The 18,570-nt window shown below is 32.4% G+C and overlaps 5 protein-coding genes across 5 annotated transcripts; 1 reads left to right on the forward strand and 4 right to left on the reverse strand.

The window, feature by feature from the left end:
* Window positions 1-78: 78 nt before the first annotated feature.
* On the reverse strand, window positions 79-942 carry LOC105631972 (putative NAD(P)H dehydrogenase (quinone) FQR1-like 1; the record flags this gene model as incomplete). Its single annotated transcript, XM_012214222.4, is given in 1 exon segment — window positions 79-942. A coding segment is annotated over 1 exon segment (557 nt), but the record flags the coding sequence as incomplete, so codon positions are not given.
* A 659-nt stretch (window positions 943-1,601) lies between these two features.
* Window positions 1,602-5,992, reverse strand: LOC105631981 (deSI-like protein At4g17486). Its single transcript, XM_012214234.4, has 4 exons — window positions 5,759-5,992; window positions 3,617-3,868; window positions 2,657-2,944; window positions 1,602-2,182 (listed from the first exon to the last, which is right to left on the reverse strand). The coding sequence occupies exons 2-4, from the start codon at window positions 3,825-3,827 to the stop codon at window positions 1,938-1,940; spliced, it is 744 nt and encodes a 247-aa protein (XP_012069624.1). The 5' UTR covers window positions 3,828-3,868; window positions 5,759-5,992; the 3' UTR covers window positions 1,602-1,937.
* A 1,149-nt stretch (window positions 5,993-7,141) lies between these two features.
* LOC105634378 (uncharacterized) lies at window positions 7,142-9,983 on the forward strand. The gene is made up of 8 exons (XM_089716609.1): window positions 7,142-7,216; window positions 7,315-7,355; window positions 7,925-8,099; window positions 8,196-8,232; window positions 8,507-8,555; window positions 8,626-8,774; window positions 9,280-9,405; window positions 9,556-9,983. The coding sequence occupies exons 3-8, from the start codon at window positions 8,023-8,025 to the stop codon at window positions 9,661-9,663; spliced, it is 546 nt and encodes a 181-aa protein (XP_089572735.1). The 5' UTR covers window positions 7,142-7,216; window positions 7,315-7,355; window positions 7,925-8,022; the 3' UTR covers window positions 9,664-9,983.
* A 727-nt stretch (window positions 9,984-10,710) lies between these two features.
* Window positions 10,711-13,202, reverse strand: LOC105631990 (arabinosyltransferase RRA3). Its single transcript, XM_012214247.4, has 2 exons — window positions 12,760-13,202; window positions 10,711-12,349 (listed from the first exon to the last, which is right to left on the reverse strand). The coding sequence occupies exons 1-2, from the start codon at window positions 12,952-12,954 to the stop codon at window positions 11,234-11,236; spliced, it is 1,311 nt and encodes a 436-aa protein (XP_012069637.1). The 5' UTR covers window positions 12,955-13,202; the 3' UTR covers window positions 10,711-11,233.
* Window positions 13,203-14,577: 1,375 nt separating this feature from the next.
* Window positions 14,578-18,130, reverse strand: LOC105634386 (HVA22-like protein k). The gene is made up of 8 exons (XM_020678697.3): window positions 17,975-18,130; window positions 17,687-17,745; window positions 17,508-17,605; window positions 16,760-16,811; window positions 15,966-16,029; window positions 15,588-15,683; window positions 15,210-15,282; window positions 14,578-14,996 (listed from the first exon to the last, which is right to left on the reverse strand). Exons 1-8 carry the CDS (start codon window positions 17,990-17,992, stop codon window positions 14,887-14,889), a joined length of 570 nt encoding a protein of 189 aa, XP_020534356.1. The 5' UTR covers window positions 17,993-18,130; the 3' UTR covers window positions 14,578-14,886.
* Window positions 18,131-18,570: the final 440 nt, after the last annotated feature.

Below are 18,570 nucleotides of genomic sequence, written 5' to 3' on the forward strand. Positions count from 1 at the left end.
AAAAAAAAAAAAAAAAGGAAAATACTAATACCAATATATCAAGCAAAATAACCAAGAAAATAAAAATACTATACTTACGCAGTGGTCTCTTGCCCGCCCCCTTGCGTGCCAGTGCTCACAAAGAACCCAGCAGGCACTCCAGCAAGCTTTTGCTCCATCCATAATTCGCTTGTGGAATCAAAAAAAGCCTTCATTTGAGCAGCCATAGAACCAAACCTAGTGGGAAAGCCAAACAAGAATCCATCAGCATTAACCAACTCATTAACTGATATAACAGGTACCTCATTTCCTTTAGGAGGCACCTTCATCTGCTCCAAAACCTCCATCGGTAATGTTTCTGGAACTCTATATAAAATCCCTTCAACCTCATCAATGGAATCCACACCCTTCTTCATTCTTCTTGCCAAAAAATCCACATGCCCATACATTGAGTAAAAAATGATGAAGATTTTAAGCTTCTTGACTGCTATTGTAGAGCTATTCTTAATCTGGGTGGTTATATTTGCGGGTTGGCTTTGGCTCTGGTTTTGGGTTGGAGCAGGAGAGTTTCTTTCTTGAGGTGGAAGAGGATCTTGATTAGATACATCTATGGGTATCTTGTTCTTACTTGGAAAACACCCACCGCCCTTACCCATATTAAAATTCAAAATGGGTATTAGCTTCTGCTACAATATAGAACTTTCAAAAATATATGAATCTTGAGGAAGGATTCTTGATTTCTTTCTTTTGGCTTGCAATTCTTAATGACCTGTAATTGTAATAAAAGAATGGTGGCAACAGCTGAAAAAGAAAATTGAATTCTTTGCTCAATTATACAAACAGCAACAACAACAACTAATTTACAGATATAGAAAATCAAGACTTTGGCTAGCTGCTTCTTGAGTTTTAAGACTGTTGACTTTACTTTTCGTGTTCTTCTTAGCTGTTCTTGCTGGCATTTTGTCCATAAAATACTATTATTCCAAAACGTCGACGTCATTTCTGATTATCAGTAAAACGCGACGTTTTAATTGTCTTTCTTTATGTTAGCTTGTTATTATTATTTTTTTTTTGATCAACATTTTATGTCGTCTCTTTTGTTTTTCTAAAATTTCAGTGCCTTCGAGTAATAGAATTTCAAATTGTTTAGAATAATTTGTTTAGAAAACATTTTTGTTTTTTTAAAATTTCCAATTTTGAAAGTGTTCAGCAAAATTGATCAATGAAAAATATTTTCTTGCTCAAATGGAAAATGATTTTTTTTAATATTTTCGGACCATGACAATTTCTTGCATAAGATGTAGGTATCCATATTTTATACTATTCAAAAAAAGAATTATATGAAATGAAATAATTTTTCGTCTCTACTTACAATTACAAAGCAATTCATAGGAAAGATGGAAATAACTTTCTTGATGAAGAAAAAAAAAAGAACATTTATTTGATAATCAAATATGGTAAACCCACATATGAGATCCCTTTGAAGGATCAAAACTCCTTGATCCTTTGGAATTCTTGTCTGTTTTCCTTCTTAAAAAATTTGTTCCATTTCAATGTTCAGGAGCTTTGTTCACTGCTAATATACCCATGAAGTGAAGCAGAGCTCAAAGAACAATCAGTCATGAAAATCAAGGCAATTTCTAACCAAATGTAGCAAGAGGACAAGAATGTTAAGACATTAGGGGACTTAAAAATTAAAACAGAGCAACATAATAATCTACATGGTTTCTCTCCAGCTATGTAAACATTAATAATGCACAAGATCAGAATACAATCTCATAAACACAGCAAAGCAAACGCCAAAATGCAGCTTCTGAAAACACAGTGAGAAGTGTGAAGCTCGTTTTTCGGAATTTAAAGCAATAAACTTGTACAGATGGGAAAGCTGTTGAATGTTGATATCTCCCAATTACTGAAAATCTTACAATTTAGTGACAGGGTATGCAGATATTGCCATTTTACCCTTCTTTGAGTGAACCTTTTCTAGACCTCTTCAGCTCCCATGGTGGTAGGCAGCCTTTATAGTGAGAGTGAAGAAACAATGAAGACAAAGATACTTCCCTTTGAGGCATTGAGATTGATGACCAGCAGCTGAAACTACTTGTTAGTCTCTTCTTTTCATTATCACATTCTCGGAAATCAGAATCGTGTCGTACAGTCGTAGCCTTGAGGGCTTCCGGAAGTATGCAATTGCATAGTGAACCTAAAGGAAGAAAAGCATGAGTGAAAATGAGCATAATTACCTGCACAGCCACTTTCTACTGGAGAAGATATAGATAAAAATCATAGATGACATGTGCTTTAGTTCAATGATAAAGCAATCATCTATTGGATTATGAGTTTGCAAGTTCAAACCCTAATTAAAGCCTAATTGAGAAAAAATAGTAATTGGGGAATGCAACTTGTATAAATAGTTTGTGCAATAAGTATGATCAAACTTATATTTAATGCAGCTAGTGGCAATGAGAAATATATCTTTACTCGATATTCAGGCAGAATAAGGCAATGGGAAGGCAACAAACAAAAAACTTAAACATAATCCTTCGCTTTCAGTATCAATGATAATAAAATGGGACAAGAAGTATTTGAAGTTCAAGTACCTATATCCCATTGAATTGAAACATTTATGCTCAAGATAATTATATGCTGTTCAAGGAAGGAATACACAATTAAATACCTATTCTCGCAAGTCGATTTACCCATTTTGGTATTGAGTTCCCAGTCAGCTTGTAGCATATATCCTCGGAGAAATGGTTGCAGTTCTTTACAATCAAATGATATGTATCACCAATGTAGCTTGCAGATTGGCGTTCCATGAACTCTCTAATCTGGAAAGGATCTAAGCATGTTGTCCCCATCAATATTGATTTCCTAAACTTGAAACCAGGACATTGTCGAGGTTCAACCTCAAAAACACCACTTGATGGATAGTCATGAGCTCCAAAGGCATATTCAACACCATGGACTGTAAGTATCCATTAGGACAATCAGGAAAGCACTTGTGTCATCCTGAGACATCATGATATAGGAAAATAACAACGATGGCAGAGTGTGTATCGACATATTGCAGATAGGTAAAATTATTTCTTTATTATATTTAAACCAGATTTTGTGTCCTAGTCGCAAAATATTATCTACATGCTTGTATACACATGAATATTTCGTATTGGTTATAATCATGCAAAAAAATCAATATGAGTATCCAAGGAATATAGGAAAACAAGGATGCTATACTTTTGGCAAGGATCAGGTTTTTAGTAGAAGATTTACACTCGAGACTTTTAATTTCAAAAAAGAAAAAGAAAAAAAAGAAAGCAAGTTCAATCTTCAAATGGTAACAAAATCTACTAGCAATAGCATGAATGAGTTTGAAGGTGCTGAAGATATACATTACGTTTCCTTTTTAGTTTAGTTATCACAATCAACATTACAAAAGTGATTACTAAATAATCACAAAATTTTGAGTAGAAACTCAACGAGAATGTTAAGCATCAGATGGTCCATAACATCAGATGGTCCATAACTCTAGAAGATTATAATTCATATAATCTACTCACAAAAAAAAAAAAAAAAAAAAAAAAAAATACAGAAAGACTGCTGTATCCATGATCAAATGGGAATGTACAATAAATCTAACCTTCTACCCCAGAGTGAAAGATTCCAAAGCCTGCCCAGTATACATAGCCATTAATGGTTGTCAAGTCATATACGTTCAGATAGACAGGTGAGTTTCCTGGGCCATAGCCTGCAGACTTAACTTTGGGGAAAATGCAAAAGCTGGTTGCTGACTTTCCTCGGAAACAAAGAGGCATGACAGAGTGCCATCCATTCTTTGGTCCTGTTTTCATGTTTATGGGTGAAAGTAGGAATGAGTCTACCTAGTTCTGACCTGCAAATACAGATGTACAAATATCAACTAATTTAGACAAGGAAAAAATGTTAAGAATCCAAAAATAACAGTCACAAAACATGAATTCTAAGAAATTATGATTCCTTTGGAACACCATTGCCATTTCCATTGATAATATGCTTGCTGCAAACGCCTTCACATGCATAAACATGGAATAAGTATAAATGGAAGTCTAATTAAAATCATAGACATGTAGCAACTAGCAATACATATCTTCCACTTATTTTGTTTTTGATATGATTATATGTATCAATAAAGTTTCTATAACTAATTGTTGCTTTTTTTTTTTTTTGTCAGTAAACAGACATATAAAGATCATTAATATCTATCTTTAAAAAAATTGAATCTAAGTGCATCCACTCTTTTACCGCCTGAGCCAAAGATTCAGGATCATACTTGTAATGTTAGCATCTTATTTTCATACAATGAGCTCAGTGATGCTTTGAAGAACAAAATTCAACTTTTCCAGCGTATTATGAAGCAACAAAGTAGGACTAAGAAATGAAGGGATGAAATAGGACTGCATCCATGTAATTGACCGGATTGCATTTGCATATGCATCTCCCAACCTTGAAACTTACATCATTTTTGGCAGAGAAGAAAACCACTTTTTTAACTTGTCTGGAGAAATCATTTTATTACTTCCCTAAACTAGGAAAATCTGGCCAGAGGTGCTGCTGTGCTATGTCTTATTTCTATCAATAATGCATGGCCACTTTCACAATGATGCCAAATTCTGAGTTGTCAAATAACATAACAATCTTATTATATGACTGCTTTAAGCTAATAGTATTATGAATACAATTCAAATTGCCAAGACACATGATGCTTCAAGTTCCATGTATGGCAGTGGTGAATCATTGAATCTATACTTCTTTTTCAACTATTTCTATCTTTGGAGTACGAAAAGGCCAAGCATCTTCAGCATATTTATTGGAAATTTGGAACAATTTCACAAATCAAGATATATTTAAAAACATAACATATTTAGTGCAAAGCAGAATATCTGGACAATCTTTTATTCTTCGGTGAGGTAAATTCCTGCAAATCCATGATCAAGAGAATAAGGACTCCAAGAACTTAGGTTAACCAACTATCTGGCACAAACTGTATTTTCTTCTTAGTCCTATTATGAGATTAATCAAAGATTCACAAATGAACAGATTGATAAACCAGTGGAGTACGTCCTAGATCCCACAGTGACTTTCAAGTACAGTGATTAAGGAAAAGTTTCACCATCTGCCATCATCTCTTTAAAACAAAATGAGCTAAATTAGCACTTGAAATTGGGACCAGGATAGAAGAGATACAATATTAAGCAAAATGATGACAAATGGTGAAACTGTAGAAAGAGGATCAGCTACACATTTTCATACAAAAACAACTCTTCAATCTTTCAAGAAAGCAGATCAGGCTCATAAACACTCAACAGTAGAAGCTAAGCAACTGTATTCTTAACAAACAAAAAAAAGGCACAAGAATGTAAATTGACCATACAATATGCAAGACAAATCAGGAGATCTGAATAAGCCAAAACCATCAAAGGACAAAATTGGAAACGAAGCCGCATTGTAAAAGCAAATCAAAGGCACCAACTTTCCTTGCTAAAATGGATACCCATTAGCAATTGCCAAAAAAAAAAAAAAAAAAAAAAAAAAGCCAAAACAGTTAAATTAAACAAACCTAAGAACTTAGCAGCTGAAAAAGAAAAAACAATAATGCAACACAAATCAAGAAACAAAAATTTGAGAAAGCATACAACCCTAATATGAACAACTGGAAATCAAAAGTACACAAACAAAAAGAAGGAAGGAAAGAAAGTAAGTAAAACCCATTTAGAAAAACCGAAAATCAAAGACACCCATCTACCTTGTTACAGTTATAGAGGAGAGTCAAAAACCATTGCAGCTGAGAAAGGAATGCCACCACAAAAATGCCATTTTTCAATAAAAAGAAAGCAGCTCTTGAGAGTGAAAGGGAGGTGTGTTTGCCTGAAACCCACACATTGTCCCTTCTTTTGTTCTTTGTCCTTCCTACTGACAAAAATGAAAGCTGGAGGAGCACAGAAACTGCTGTCCTTTCTTGGAAGTCCAATGGGGAAAGAGAAGAATCAATAAAGAAATAGGAACAATATTGATATATAATTATTAAATTTACTGGTAAAGGTAAAGGAAGATTGGACTAATTGATTGTTGACTAACTGACATGCTTTTGGAAGTTGGACCAAAACAAGACTCTATTTCTTCATGCTTTTACCCTTTCTTTTTCTGTTATTTATGTTACTATTAATTAATTAATGTAAATATATTGTAAACCAGAGACAGCTTTATTATTGTTTTTTTTAACCCATAAAAAATATTCTAATTATATTAATAAAATAAATTAATTTTGCCAATAAAAAAACTAAAATAAAAGTTAAAATTATAAAAAAAAATTTAAAAGAAAGAAAAACCAATGTAAAAATTACAAAAAGTTTCCTTTTTTAGAAGATAAATAAAACTATAATTTAAGACAAATAAAAAAAAAAAGAAGCGTGTCTATTATTAGTAGACTGTAGAAATATTATCTTTTTGATACATTATTAATCATGATGTCATATCAAAATAAAAAGAAAAAAATTAAAAAAAATTGTAAAAGAAAAAAAAAGACCAAATAGAACTTTAAAAATAAATTGAAAGGGAAATAAAATTGAGTCAAGATTGGATATTTACAAGTACAGGGAGATTAAAGGCTAGATAATCCATTTTGCTTTGTTTTGTACATAAAAACTTGAACTTTGGAAATTGGTAACATCATTTTTGTAGGAAATAAATGTGCATTTTTTGTCAATATATGCAAGTTGCAACAAATTTGGGATCCTCGCACGTGTTTGCATGACTAAACAACTGTTTTAAATTTCTTTTCTCCAATCTGGTGAAGAGCTATAGTTTGGATTTTATTTACTGCAATAAATAAATTCAAATTTATCTATAAATAATTAAAATTTGAATTTATCATATTGAATAAAATCAGTTTGATTTAATTTAATTTTTTATATAATTGATTTGATTCAATTAGATTTTCGTCTTAAAATATTTTTGATTTATAGTGGTTTGATTAAATTTAAATCCAACGACTCGAAATCGACCTTTCAATAATAATGTTATTTTTTATTTTTCGAATCCAATCCAAAATTTTTAACTCGGTTCACCGAATACTTTCAGCTTTATATAATAGCGGGTGACCCGTAGATATTGTCATTGGAATTGGATGATATGGACCGTCCGCTAACGACACTATAAAAGATTCAAATTTCCGAGTTTTACTCATTAATACTTTCACACTCAGGTCAGAATTCTGCTTTCGCGCGCACTCCTCTCTCTCTCTCTCTGCTCCGTATGTGCTTTCCCGAATTTAAATTTCTTGGTTTCTCCTTGATTTTTCAGATCTAGAAGACGAGGGATATAACCTTTTCTGCAATTATTTGGTGATTATAATCCTAACCATTATTCTCTGTTCAAATGCTATATAAGGAAATTTGTATTTCCGTTTTCAAGAGATGCCTGAGTTCATTTATTTATTTTTGTTCAATTATAATATTCATGTTATTTGTGATTTAGTTTAATGATTTAATGCCTGTGTTGATTATTTTAAGAGAGGTCTACGTGAATTGGACTATTCTTAATTGAAATTGATAGGTTTTTCAAGATAGTTTCTGAATTATTTGCAAAGGAGTTGAACTCGAGTTGCGTTTTTGGGTTATGTTATACTCGGCTTTCATACATTAGAAAAGGTTGCTACTTTTGTTGTGCCTTCAAAATAAAGATGGGTTCTTGCGAATTCAAGATACCTGTTATGTCTTCTAAATCAATTCCTTTAACTCAGGTTCTGTCTCATACATGCATATTTTTTTGTTGTTTAATTAAACATCACTTGGATGTCCAAAATATCACCACAAATTAGAGACTCTAGGGTTAGCTGTCATTTGCATTTTCTAGAGGAAACACTCAGATATTGCTAATGTTAACCTGCTAACATCCGTTTATCTGTGATCAGGGTACAATTTTGAAAATTCAGAAAAAAGAAACAGAAGTTGCAAAAGGAAAGGACTTGGATACATCTAGGAACTGCAAGAATAGTTCAGATAATATAGGATGTTTGGTAATGGATGGAATGAAAGTGGGAAGGCATCCTTAGGTGATCGAAGCGATGCTGATGATGCTTCTCAAAGGTATATGCGTGTGTATATATATATAGATCCTTATCAGTAACTTCTTGTGCTTAGTTCTGATCTTCTTTCTTTTTTCTTTTTATGGTAAAATGGCAGGACTGGACTTAATTATACATTGGATGACGCTGACCAAGTACGTCATTAGTTAATTTTATGTTGCTTAAATTATGATTTCTGATATGCTTGATACTTTGCTTAACAAAGCAAAGGCTTGTTTTTTCTTTCTTTTTTTCTCTTTTTTGAAAAGAAGTAAAGGCTTGTTATTGTTACTGGTTTTGGCTGGCAGCGGTATAGAAATCTGAAGGGACAGTAGGAATGCCTAATTGTTTTACAATTCAACTGCATTTCTCAAATGTGTTTGGATCTGATATCATTACTAATTTGGCAAAAACTCTTCATATTTTCAGGATTTTTGTACAGTTAAGCGGCAAAAATACAGTCAGATCAATGAAAATGGTACATTTTGAAGCTAATAGTTTTTTGTCTCTTTAGACACTTCGTTTCTTAAACTTCAAAAATTGCACAGGAGCCATTACAGGGAACAATATCACCGTCCGGCAATATAGTCCAAATCCAGATATTATAATGCCGGAACCCTCAGCAAAATTGGTTGAAACAACACCCAATTTGGGGATGAGGGAAACTGCGGCTGATGCTGGAACATCACCCATGAAGGTAACACTAAAACACATGTAATGCATAACTGCTAGTGACTGGTAATAACATGGTAAAAACAGAGTTGCTATGGCTGAAAAATGGGCTTAATTTTGCCTGTAGTTTCTGAACTTATACCCATTTCTCTTTCCCGCCCATAATCTTCAAAACAGCCCATAAAAATGATTGTACTTTTAAAACATAACAGTAAAGGCGCTAATCTTCAATTTGCTGATAATTTTTATGGGATGTTTTGAAGATTAGGGACGTTAAAGTGAAAGGAGTATAAGTTCAAAACGACGAGCAAAATTAAACCCTAAAAAATGATGGGAAAAAGAAACAAGGGAAACAATTTGCAGTATATGTTGACTTCCACGTATGTACCGAATTCCACATTCGATAATTCTTGTCTTCAAAGTCACAATTTTTCTTTAATGCTTTATTTTAAGTCTGGATAGTGGTACCTCCTATATTTGATCCATGTATAACTGTAATTGATGTAGTAATATATTGCTTTTCTGCTCAGGAAGAGTATGAAAAACTAAAAGTAGCAGCTGCAGCTCTGAAAGCTGAGCACAGTAGACTCACAAAAAATTTGAAGTATCTTTCTAATAAATGTATTAAACTTCAAGTTGAAAACAGAAGCATTATGGTACACCTTCTAAAACCCTGCTCCTTTCATCTCTTTGTTATGTGGTTTCTGCTGTTCATGTGGTTCTATAGCTCACCTACTTAAAGAAAATATATTAATTTCAAAAAAAGGAGCTGACAATGAAAGAACTTTGATTTACTGATGAAACAGGATGAGATTGCTGCTACACATGGGCCAGATGCTATCGCTGACCTCAGAGCCATGAAACCCGACGCAGAGGAGAATGTCAGCGAGAAACAATCAACTTCTAGCGGATAAAGAATTCAAGGTCAGCATGTACAGATTGAAGATAGAAACTAACTCTTTAGTAAATTATCAGGCAAGCAATATCCGCCCAGATGCTATGTATATACAAGATTCATTAACATAAGGATTTCTGTAGATAATGATTTTATTTTTTGTTCAAGACCTAGGAGTCCCAATAGCAAAAATGAGCTCAAAGAAGGGATATGCCCTGTTTTCTAAGTTTATATTTTGATGTAAATCAGTAAACAAATCAATTTGGATCACAAGAAGCCAGCAGGCAGATCATGGTGTATAATTAATTTATGAATTTATTAACTAAATCTTCAGGATCTTGTTCTCTGTCAAGTAATTACAAAAATTTCTAAAACCTAGCAATTCCATCATTTTCCTGTTCAGTTAAGCATAATTATCTATCGACATTAAAATTTTAAATCTTGAGATTAGAAAATAACACTTGCATTCTCTCTTTAATTTATATCCTCTACTAAAATAGGCATCACAGAAGGAAAATAGTAGCATTTGAAAAAAAGGGAAAGAAACTGTAGTATTTGAAAGAATTTTTGGTGTCAGTTTTATTCTCCTGACCTGGACTATTGTCTAGGCTCTGAGCAGAGGGAGTGTCCAACTGAATGTACTAAATCATACCCAGATTATTAATGATAAGATAATGTATAAGGCAAAACTTTTACTGGAGATGTATGTGTATATATATTTGTGTAGTTACGAGTTAAGGGAGGATGGGGGAAATGCACAGCATCAACCATGCACGGCCTGAGAAAGGCTAGACTCACAGCACTCGAAGGGAAAATCCTCTTCAGTTGCTGCTAAATCATTGGTTCCCCAACCAAAACCAACAGACTCAATCCAGGATAATTTGTTTTTGTATTTTAACCTTCACTCATCAGGAACTGCATAGAGTCTCATAAGCATCAAATTGAACAATAAAATTTGTGCCTGATTTGGAAAATTAGAGGCTTGGTGCTTTCCTCCTCTAAATGACAAAAGGGTCTCATCTGCATGCTCGTGGCATTGTTTATGTCATAAACTATAATACTCAAGTAAAACAAAAATGGTGATAGTAATTTCATTTGACATTCAACAAGCACTACACATTAAAAGGCTATTGCAAAATGTCCTTGCATTTCCTCTATGACTTGAACAAGGCTGACACATAAAAGTAAAGGAAAATTGAAAAAGCAACTAGCAAGCTAAGATTGAGAGGTTAAAGGAAAAAAAAAAGAAGAAAGAAAGAAATATAGAAAGCACAATTCTCTTTACCCTGGCAAACAGTCAAAACCTCTCTCAAAGAACATTGAGTTGTAAATGATTAAAAAACTAATCTGAAGTTCTGAACATGAACAGATACACTGACATCAACTCTATCTTTGCCGAAGAACTAAATTTTTAACAGATCATTTGACAGAGAACATCTGTTTATAGAAAAATAGCTCAAATTTGTCTCCGAAGGTCATTTCATCTTGGCCTTACCATTTGTGCTGGACCGCTCACTATTAAGTCTACAACATATTTGAAGCAATTAAGCAGGAAAGAGGAGCCTACCAGAAAATAAGCAGAAATAAATTTACCAGTCTGATCCATCCGGGAAAGGTTTCAGTGCATCTTGGTGGCCATTAACATAAAATTCAACAATCGCCTTCATTCGTGGAAGCTTATCAGGATGGTAATTTACATGAATAATTACAGGCTTGAGCTTGCTTAAGTTAGCATCTTTCCTTATGATCTTGAAAAGAACTTTGCTGTTCATGAAGAGATAGAAATCCATAGTTCTCCTTGAAGCATGAAGTCCATCATAACCAGGACGTGAAGGGAAAAAGAGTTCCTCATTAAAAACTGCTTGGTCCCATGCCTTCTCATGAGAAAGCCGATTGGCCACACGATCCAAAAGCTCAATTGAAGGAATTGTAGGTCTAATGTAGAAAAAGCCAGAGTTAAAAACCCATATCCTCATTGTATGAGCATATCGAGCCCATCCCATAGCAGGCTCATCAAATACATCATCATAACCATAAGCAGTTGCATTGTTGTGCCCATCAGTCATGGACTCGACATCAGAATCCCGATAAAGGTAATTGAAAGGGTTTTGCAAATATACAATATCAACATCTGAGAGAAGAACACTATATCCCAGTTGCAAGAACTCCCTTAATATACGAAATTTCAACCCTGAAACTTCATGGTTACCTCCTCTCTTTCCTACAGAATCAATCCCCTCATCTGGATCTCTCTTATACACTGGAACATCATTTGACTCGCACAAATTTGCAATTGAATCATCCAAAGCAACAACTAAATAATTAGGTATACCCACTTTCTTAATACTATTAAACCAAACCTCCAACATTTCTCTAACATTGGAATTTGCTAAAGCAACTATAATTTCTCTCTGAACAGCAACTTTCTCTAATATCTCTGTTAATCTTGGATTAACAGAATCATCTGGGATGACTGTTGGGTTCGTTCTTAAACCCTTAACAGTACCAAAAGGCCCAGCTTTATGTTGCTCACCCAATACCACAACTTGCTTTTCTGCTTGATCTTTCCCTTGTTCAGCTAATCTGAGCTTTTCAGTTAGCTCCTTAACCTGTTTCCTTAACTCAAGATTTTTATCTGATGCTGCTGCAAATTCCGATTTCAACATATTCAGCCTCTCAGATGATTCACATGGTTTTGATACCACCTATTACAAAGTACAAACAACCAGAAATATTATTCAGTTATTATTAACACTATGTCATTTGCTCAAGGTTAGCAACATTTTTAAAGAATTTGTTCTTCCCCATTTCAAATCCGACAATAAATTCGCCATCCCACAAAACGCGATACAATAAGTAAATAAAAAAAGAAAGGAATTTGAATACTGGGTTCAATATAATTCAGACTTCTAAACCAAAGGCACAAATCACGTCACATTTACAATCTGAGACTTCCATTTTCCCATGACATGAATTTCCAAAAATATGCCGATCCCACAACTAAAAAACAAAACTTTTTTTTTAAAAATAAAAAATCAAAATCATTGAGATCACAAAAACCCAGAAAAACAACTGAAAAATTATAAGTAAAATTGAGTTAGAATGGACAGCAAACCTTGGAAATTGAATTGGAGAGATGGCGAGAACGAAATTGAGAAATAGAGAAGAACATTCCATGAGGAAAAAAGAAGGCGAAGACACATCCGAGGAATATCCCAATAGCTATGGCAATTGCGATTCTCGATTTGCGCAATGAATGTGCTGTATTGCTGTTTCTCATCAAAGCACCCTCTCTGCGGCCAATCATCATCTTTGTCAATTATGTCTTCTCCAACACACTCTTAATCTATTCTTTTGCTTTCTCACATGCAGAGAAAGAAAATCATGTTTTTGCCAGGCAAGTCTAATGGGTTTGTATTATATAAAATACATTTAGTTGACTATGAACTCAGTGTTGTTGCGGTGGAGAGAGAGAGGTGGCTGGCTCAGTAAGTTCAGAGAATAGCTGTCATTAACAGCTGAAGGCTGAAGCAGTAGCGACGACGGAGTGGGTAAATTAATTAATTAATTAGTATTTAATTATTTCATCATGTGATCACCGGTTCTAATAATAACTGTATTATTGAGCGTAGTGTAGTTGTAGACTTGTTCTATACAACAGAACATTACGAATGGAAGCTATGAAACGATGTCGTCTACGGATTGGAAGAAACTTTCTCAAAGTATATTTTATGGGAAATTGATTTGCGTATTTAACATATATAAAAAATAACTTTCTCAAAGTATATTTTTTAAAAAATGTATACTTTCTAATAAATAGGTTATCTTGAACCTTAGACTTTTCTCTGTAACCTTTTAAATTAATTAAAAGAATTGTTGATGTTACTATATATATAATTTTTTATTTAATTTGGCTTCTTATTTAGGTAGAATTATATAGTATTTTTTATTTAGGTAGGATTGTAAATTTCCGATTTAATCAAGATAATTTTCCTATTTAGTCCAGTAATTATTTCAAAGCTCGTTTAAATTGATAGAATTTGAGTAATGAAATTCAAAAATTTTATGAATTTATTAGATTTCTTTATTTGGTCGAGAAAAAAAAATATCAAAATCCATGAAATCAATAAATTCTATATATTTTTAATTTCATTAACATATGTGAGATTTTCCCAATTTTCATAATTTTTTTTCTAAGTCGTGAAATTAAGCCTCTTAATTTCATTAAAAAATAGTTTTGGAATCCATAGATTTTGTTTTTAACCAAATAATAGAATATGAAATTTTAAAAAGTATTTGCAAGGCTTTAAAAAGTTTTTTTATTTTTTTTATTTTTTATGATATGTAAAATTTTACTATTTTACGACCCTAGTGTATTCTTAATTCGATTTTATCTCCCCTATTCAAACTTTCATGTTAAAAAAGTGATTTTAATAACCATAATTTTCACAATATAAGATATTTAAGAGTTCAATTTATGTCATCATCTTGCCTTTTGAAAATTAACCATAGAATCTCATTTTTTTATTTTCTTTTTCCTCCTTGTTATGCGAAAAAAATTTATGAAGAATGTGTGCAAATTTTTTGAAATGAGTTGCATTACTATTGTTCATTCTTTTTTATTCAAAAGATGTTGAACACTCTCTTCTAAACGGTTCAATTTTATTGAATTTAGATTTTCAATGGATGAATGCTAAACGAGGATGTTCAATGTGATTGAAAATTAACTTTTGAAATAATTCAAAATATAAATTTTGAATTTATGATGAATTCACTGTATTTTGAATTAAAAATAATAAGATATTAAATTTTATATTTTTAAAATAACAAAAGTATTTAAAGAACCAAACATTTTAAAAAGCTAAAAAAGTAAAAATTGAATTATAATTCGACCTAGCTGAACTTGAAAGAACGAAACAGTCAAAAATGAAGATGAAGAAGAGATAAGGTGATGCCAAGTTCTTTATACAAGTTTCTACATAAAGAATGCACATCTTTGGCTTTGGCTTAAATTTTCAAAACTATGGCTATCCTAAGTCCATTTTCTATACACAAGTAAATGAGCTAAAATTTGTACAGATCAATCTATGGTAGACATATTAGGCTAATGTTTTTATGCATATATGAATATATGTAAGCCTCGGAAGCATGAAGAGAAAAAACGTAAGAGCACATAAACTACAAGTTCAACAGAATTCCTAATGAAAGACAACATCAAGTTACCCTTGATGTCAGTGGTGCCTTATTCTTCATTGTCAGATTGCGATTCGCAGATCCGTCTCGCTGGGCCTGTTATAGCACCTTTTGCTCGTCTTTCCCCTGGGTGAATAAGATCCTGAACCACATGGTGCACTGACCACAAAAAGAAACAAAGTTAAAGAGAACTAGCAGGATAATAATATATTGAATCCTAATGCTGTACACACATATTTTTAACTATAAATTTAACAAAGATGATATTTTAAAAATCATTTGTGCATAAGATAGACATGAAATTTCATATAGTGAAATTATTGGAGGCATGCAATCTGCAGGGAGATACCCTTGATTAATCCAAACCCTTACCTGATGCTCGGATTTTCAGAAATAGTCCCTTTGCAAACGTCAATTTTTCCTGATGCGCACTTACAAATTGTTCCTGCAAATTCAGCAATCCATCAGATTACTTGTAATTTGCACTTCATTAGTTCAAATCTTATGTCACCTACTAATTTAGAATCGAAATCTTCTTGGCACATATTAAGTGGCATGAAATCATAAATTTGTGAGCAGTTACGCGCAAGATATTTTCAAACATTGAGAACTCTGTTGATAGAGGGTTTTACGTCATCCTTAATTCCTCATCTCTTGTCTTGGCATCAAATTGTTTCAGTGTGTCTGACAAAAAATTAACCTTTTTACTCTGAATACCAGGGTTTAGCATAAAATGACACAAATTCTTACCATTTCTCGAAGTACAAACTCCAAAATTTGATCAAATCTAGCTTGATGCCTCAACAAGAATGGGCGCAGATGACTCATATACAGTTGCCTGGCTCCCTGTCAGCAAGTAGTTACCCAATGATATCAGAACAATCTAAACATTTAAACCTCTCTTTTGATAAACGGTAATAGCTCATAATTGATGTTTTAAATGATCATGTTCAAATAAAGTTTACCAACTTAGATGTCATGCTGCCATGTTCGATAAATATGTCAATTCATGTGACAGGTTAATGATGCAAATTCAGCTCATGGCAATGAAAATCATTGAAGATGTAAATACAGGACCAATAACAGGTAAAAGTAGTCAATGAAGGTAAAGCAGAAATGTAATCTTACATTGACTGATGGCAGCTGCAGCCAAACAAGAAATGCAAACTTCGCATGATAGTAGAGAGGAAACCTGACGAAAACAAAGCAAAGGAATTTTTATTTACAATATAATATTACATCCAAAACTAATCAGCAAAAACAAGCATTAAAATCAGAACTGTCTCATAAAGAAAGGGAAGACCTGTACCAAAAAATTATTAGAATAACAGCACGCGATAAGCTTGCAAGTAAATAATCAGGGACTCAATAGGATGCTATTAATTGATCAATAACTTTACATGCTTCATGTGCGATTAGAATAAAAGAAATCAGATGCAAACCTCGATAAACTTTTCTTTGCAATTAAAAATTCTTTTTTTCACCAGCAAACGCAGAATGACCTCCATTTTTCAAAGTCCACACAAGCAGAGTTAACAAAATCAGTTCAAAGCCTTATCCAACTAATTTAACACAATCATAACAATCAATCACATGTAACAAAATAATGAAAACATATCTCAACCCAACAACAAAATATTAAGGCTAACAGGATCGGGATATATTAATTCAGTATACAGTATTAGATCAGTAGCCAATAAATCAGAAGTTCTAAAAGATGATATTATTTAGTAAATTGAACAAGTTACAAATGCAAATCTCCAACTTCTTTATACCTGAGCACCAAATTATTTTTTTGACAAATAAAAAAGGCACGGGGTAGCCTAATTATGTTTGATTTGCTAATCCGCTAAATCTTCATATATTCATCTTAAAAATAATAATAATATTAATAATGGGAAAAGAAAAGGCCTACACCATACCAGGATAGAATTTTATCTGCAAACACTTCCGCTATACTGAAAGTGCCATAAGCTGCAAAAAACAAGAATACTCGGTAAAAAGTATATCAAGATAAAAAAAAAATACCATTAGCATCATTTATTTTCCAAATCAACAGACAACAACTATGGCTAACGAATTTCCAGCACCTATCCTCTATACCCATGTGGTAAAATGCATATATGCAGATGCAATCACCCCTTTGAAGATAGCAAATGCACGAATTAGCTTTACATAAGCCTACGAAGGAGATAGAAATGGACCCTACTTCCGAAATAAAAAGAAAAAAGCACAAAATAAATAAATAAGTAAAAGAAAGGATAAAAAAAAAAAAGAACATACAAGCACATGGTGGAAGTCTTTCTAACAATTCTAAAGCCTTCCAATCTTGCACAACTAGTTTCAAAAATATGATGCTCAATTCTAAATAGGATTAAGGCATAATTGAGTTGGATTTATCAAAACTCAATATGAAATGTGGTTTATTAGATTGTATCTTTAAGCAGTAACAAATTCTTGCCAACACTTATTCAACAAAAACAAAACAAGCACAAACAAATAGCATTTTCATCTAACATATCTTGTTAAGCATCAGAAAGAAAAGAATCTTAAACGAAAACTTGAAAAGTCAATAAAATTAAAGTTATGATTAAATTCATTAACAGAAACTAATAAAAGAAGTAGACATGCAAGTATGTGTATTATTTTAGTAATATAAGAAACATCAACCTGCCCAATATACAAGCCATTTTTGTTGCTCCAGTTGATCTTTATTCTCAATAGCCTTGAATGTTGAGTAAACAGGTAAAACTGTCCCTACAGAACAACTGCACAAACTATGTATGAGCAATAAACCCAACACTCAATATATATATATACAACACACAGGAAAAGGATTAGGGGCAAACCATGCTGCACGAACTACAATGTTGGAATTAATGGGGGAAAGAAGCAATTGCAAGCCAACCTATCAAAAAAAAAAAAAGTCATGAACTTCAAATACAGAAACGAATCGAGACGCATCAAATATTAGGTATACCAACTAAGAAGCTATCGATAAAGCTTTGATAGTCGGAAATTAAGGCGATCGAGAATCGGAAAATGAAAAACAGTGAATATTAGAAACAAATTGGTATAAGTTAACAAAAGATGGAGATCAAACTTGTAATTCAGTTAACATAGGAAGCGATTCAAACCTCACTTGGAAAAGCCATGAGAAATGAGTTCTGCAACGAGCACGAGAGTAAAAACTACGCTGTGCACTGTTACTGAAGAAATCGAATCAAACCGAATTGGATCTGAGAACTGAATTTTTTTTTCTTTAATTTTTTAGAAATACTGGTATGTAGCTATATAATTACTTTTATTTAATTTATAATTTTTTATATTGTTCATATTAATAATAAATTATTGAAAAAAAATTCATAAAAATTTTGATAAGAAATAAAGAATTAGATAACTTGTCAAGTACAAAAACTTTTTTTATAATATATACAATTTTTTGATAATATGAAAACAAAATTACCCATTTGTCCATTTATCAATTTTAATTTTTTTATGTAAATTTAGTATTAAAAAGAAAAACAATAAGTACACGAGGTTTCTGAAGTGGCACCTTTTATGTGACCATTATAATATGAAATAAAGAGCTTGACAAATATATAAAATTATGGAATCAAGAGATATTATTAATATTTAAAATTCTTTTGTTAAAATATCCCATTAGATTTTGATTATCACAGGTCTTTTTTTTTTTTTTCCTCTCTTATAATTATAAATTTATGTTTATAAT

Source organism: Jatropha curcas, chromosome 11 (assembly GCF_041381405.1).
Source record: "Jatropha curcas cultivar XTBG-Jc1 chromosome 11, XTBG_Jcur_1.0, whole genome shotgun sequence".
Taxonomy (NCBI): Eukaryota; Viridiplantae; Streptophyta; class Magnoliopsida; order Malpighiales; family Euphorbiaceae; genus Jatropha; species Jatropha curcas.

Coding starts and splice junctions, on each gene's coding strand:
- LOC105634386 (XM_020678697.3), bottom strand. Junction 17,606..17,686: donor ATTGTAGTTCGTGCAGCATG/GTTTGCCCCTAA, acceptor TAGTTTGTGCAG/TTGTTCTGTAGGGACAGTTT. Junction 14,997..15,209: donor TCTGAAAATCCGAGCATCAG/GTAAGGGTTTGG, acceptor TTTTGTGGTCAG/TGCACCATGTGGTTCAGGAT.
- LOC105631990 (XM_012214247.4), bottom strand. CDS start 12,954: ATGATGATTGGCCGCAGAGAGGGTGCTTTGATGAGAAACAGCAATACA. Junction 12,350..12,759: donor TCTCCAATTCAATTTCCAAG/GTTTGCTGTCCA, acceptor ACTTTGTAATAG/GTGGTATCAAAACCATGTGA.
- LOC105631981 (XM_012214234.4), bottom strand. CDS start 3,827: ATGAAAACAGGACCAAAGAATGGATGGCACTCTGTCATGCCTCTTTGT. Junction 2,945..3,616: donor CTTTCACTCTGGGGTAGAAG/GTTAGATTTATT, acceptor GGATACTTACAG/TCCATGGTGTTGAATATGCC. Junction 2,183..2,656: donor AAATCGACTTGCGAGAATAG/GTATTTAATTGT, acceptor TTCTTCCTTTAG/GTTCACTATGCAATTGCATA.
- LOC105634378 (XM_089716609.1), top strand. CDS start 8,023: ATGTTTGGTAATGGATGGAATGAAAGTGGGAAGGCATCCTTAGGTGAT. Junction 8,100..8,195: donor GCTGATGATGCTTCTCAAAG/GTATATGCGTGT, acceptor GTAAAATGGCAG/GACTGGACTTAATTATACAT. Junction 8,775..9,279: donor CTGGAACATCACCCATGAAG/GTAACACTAAAA, acceptor TTTTCTGCTCAG/GAAGAGTATGAAAAACTAAA.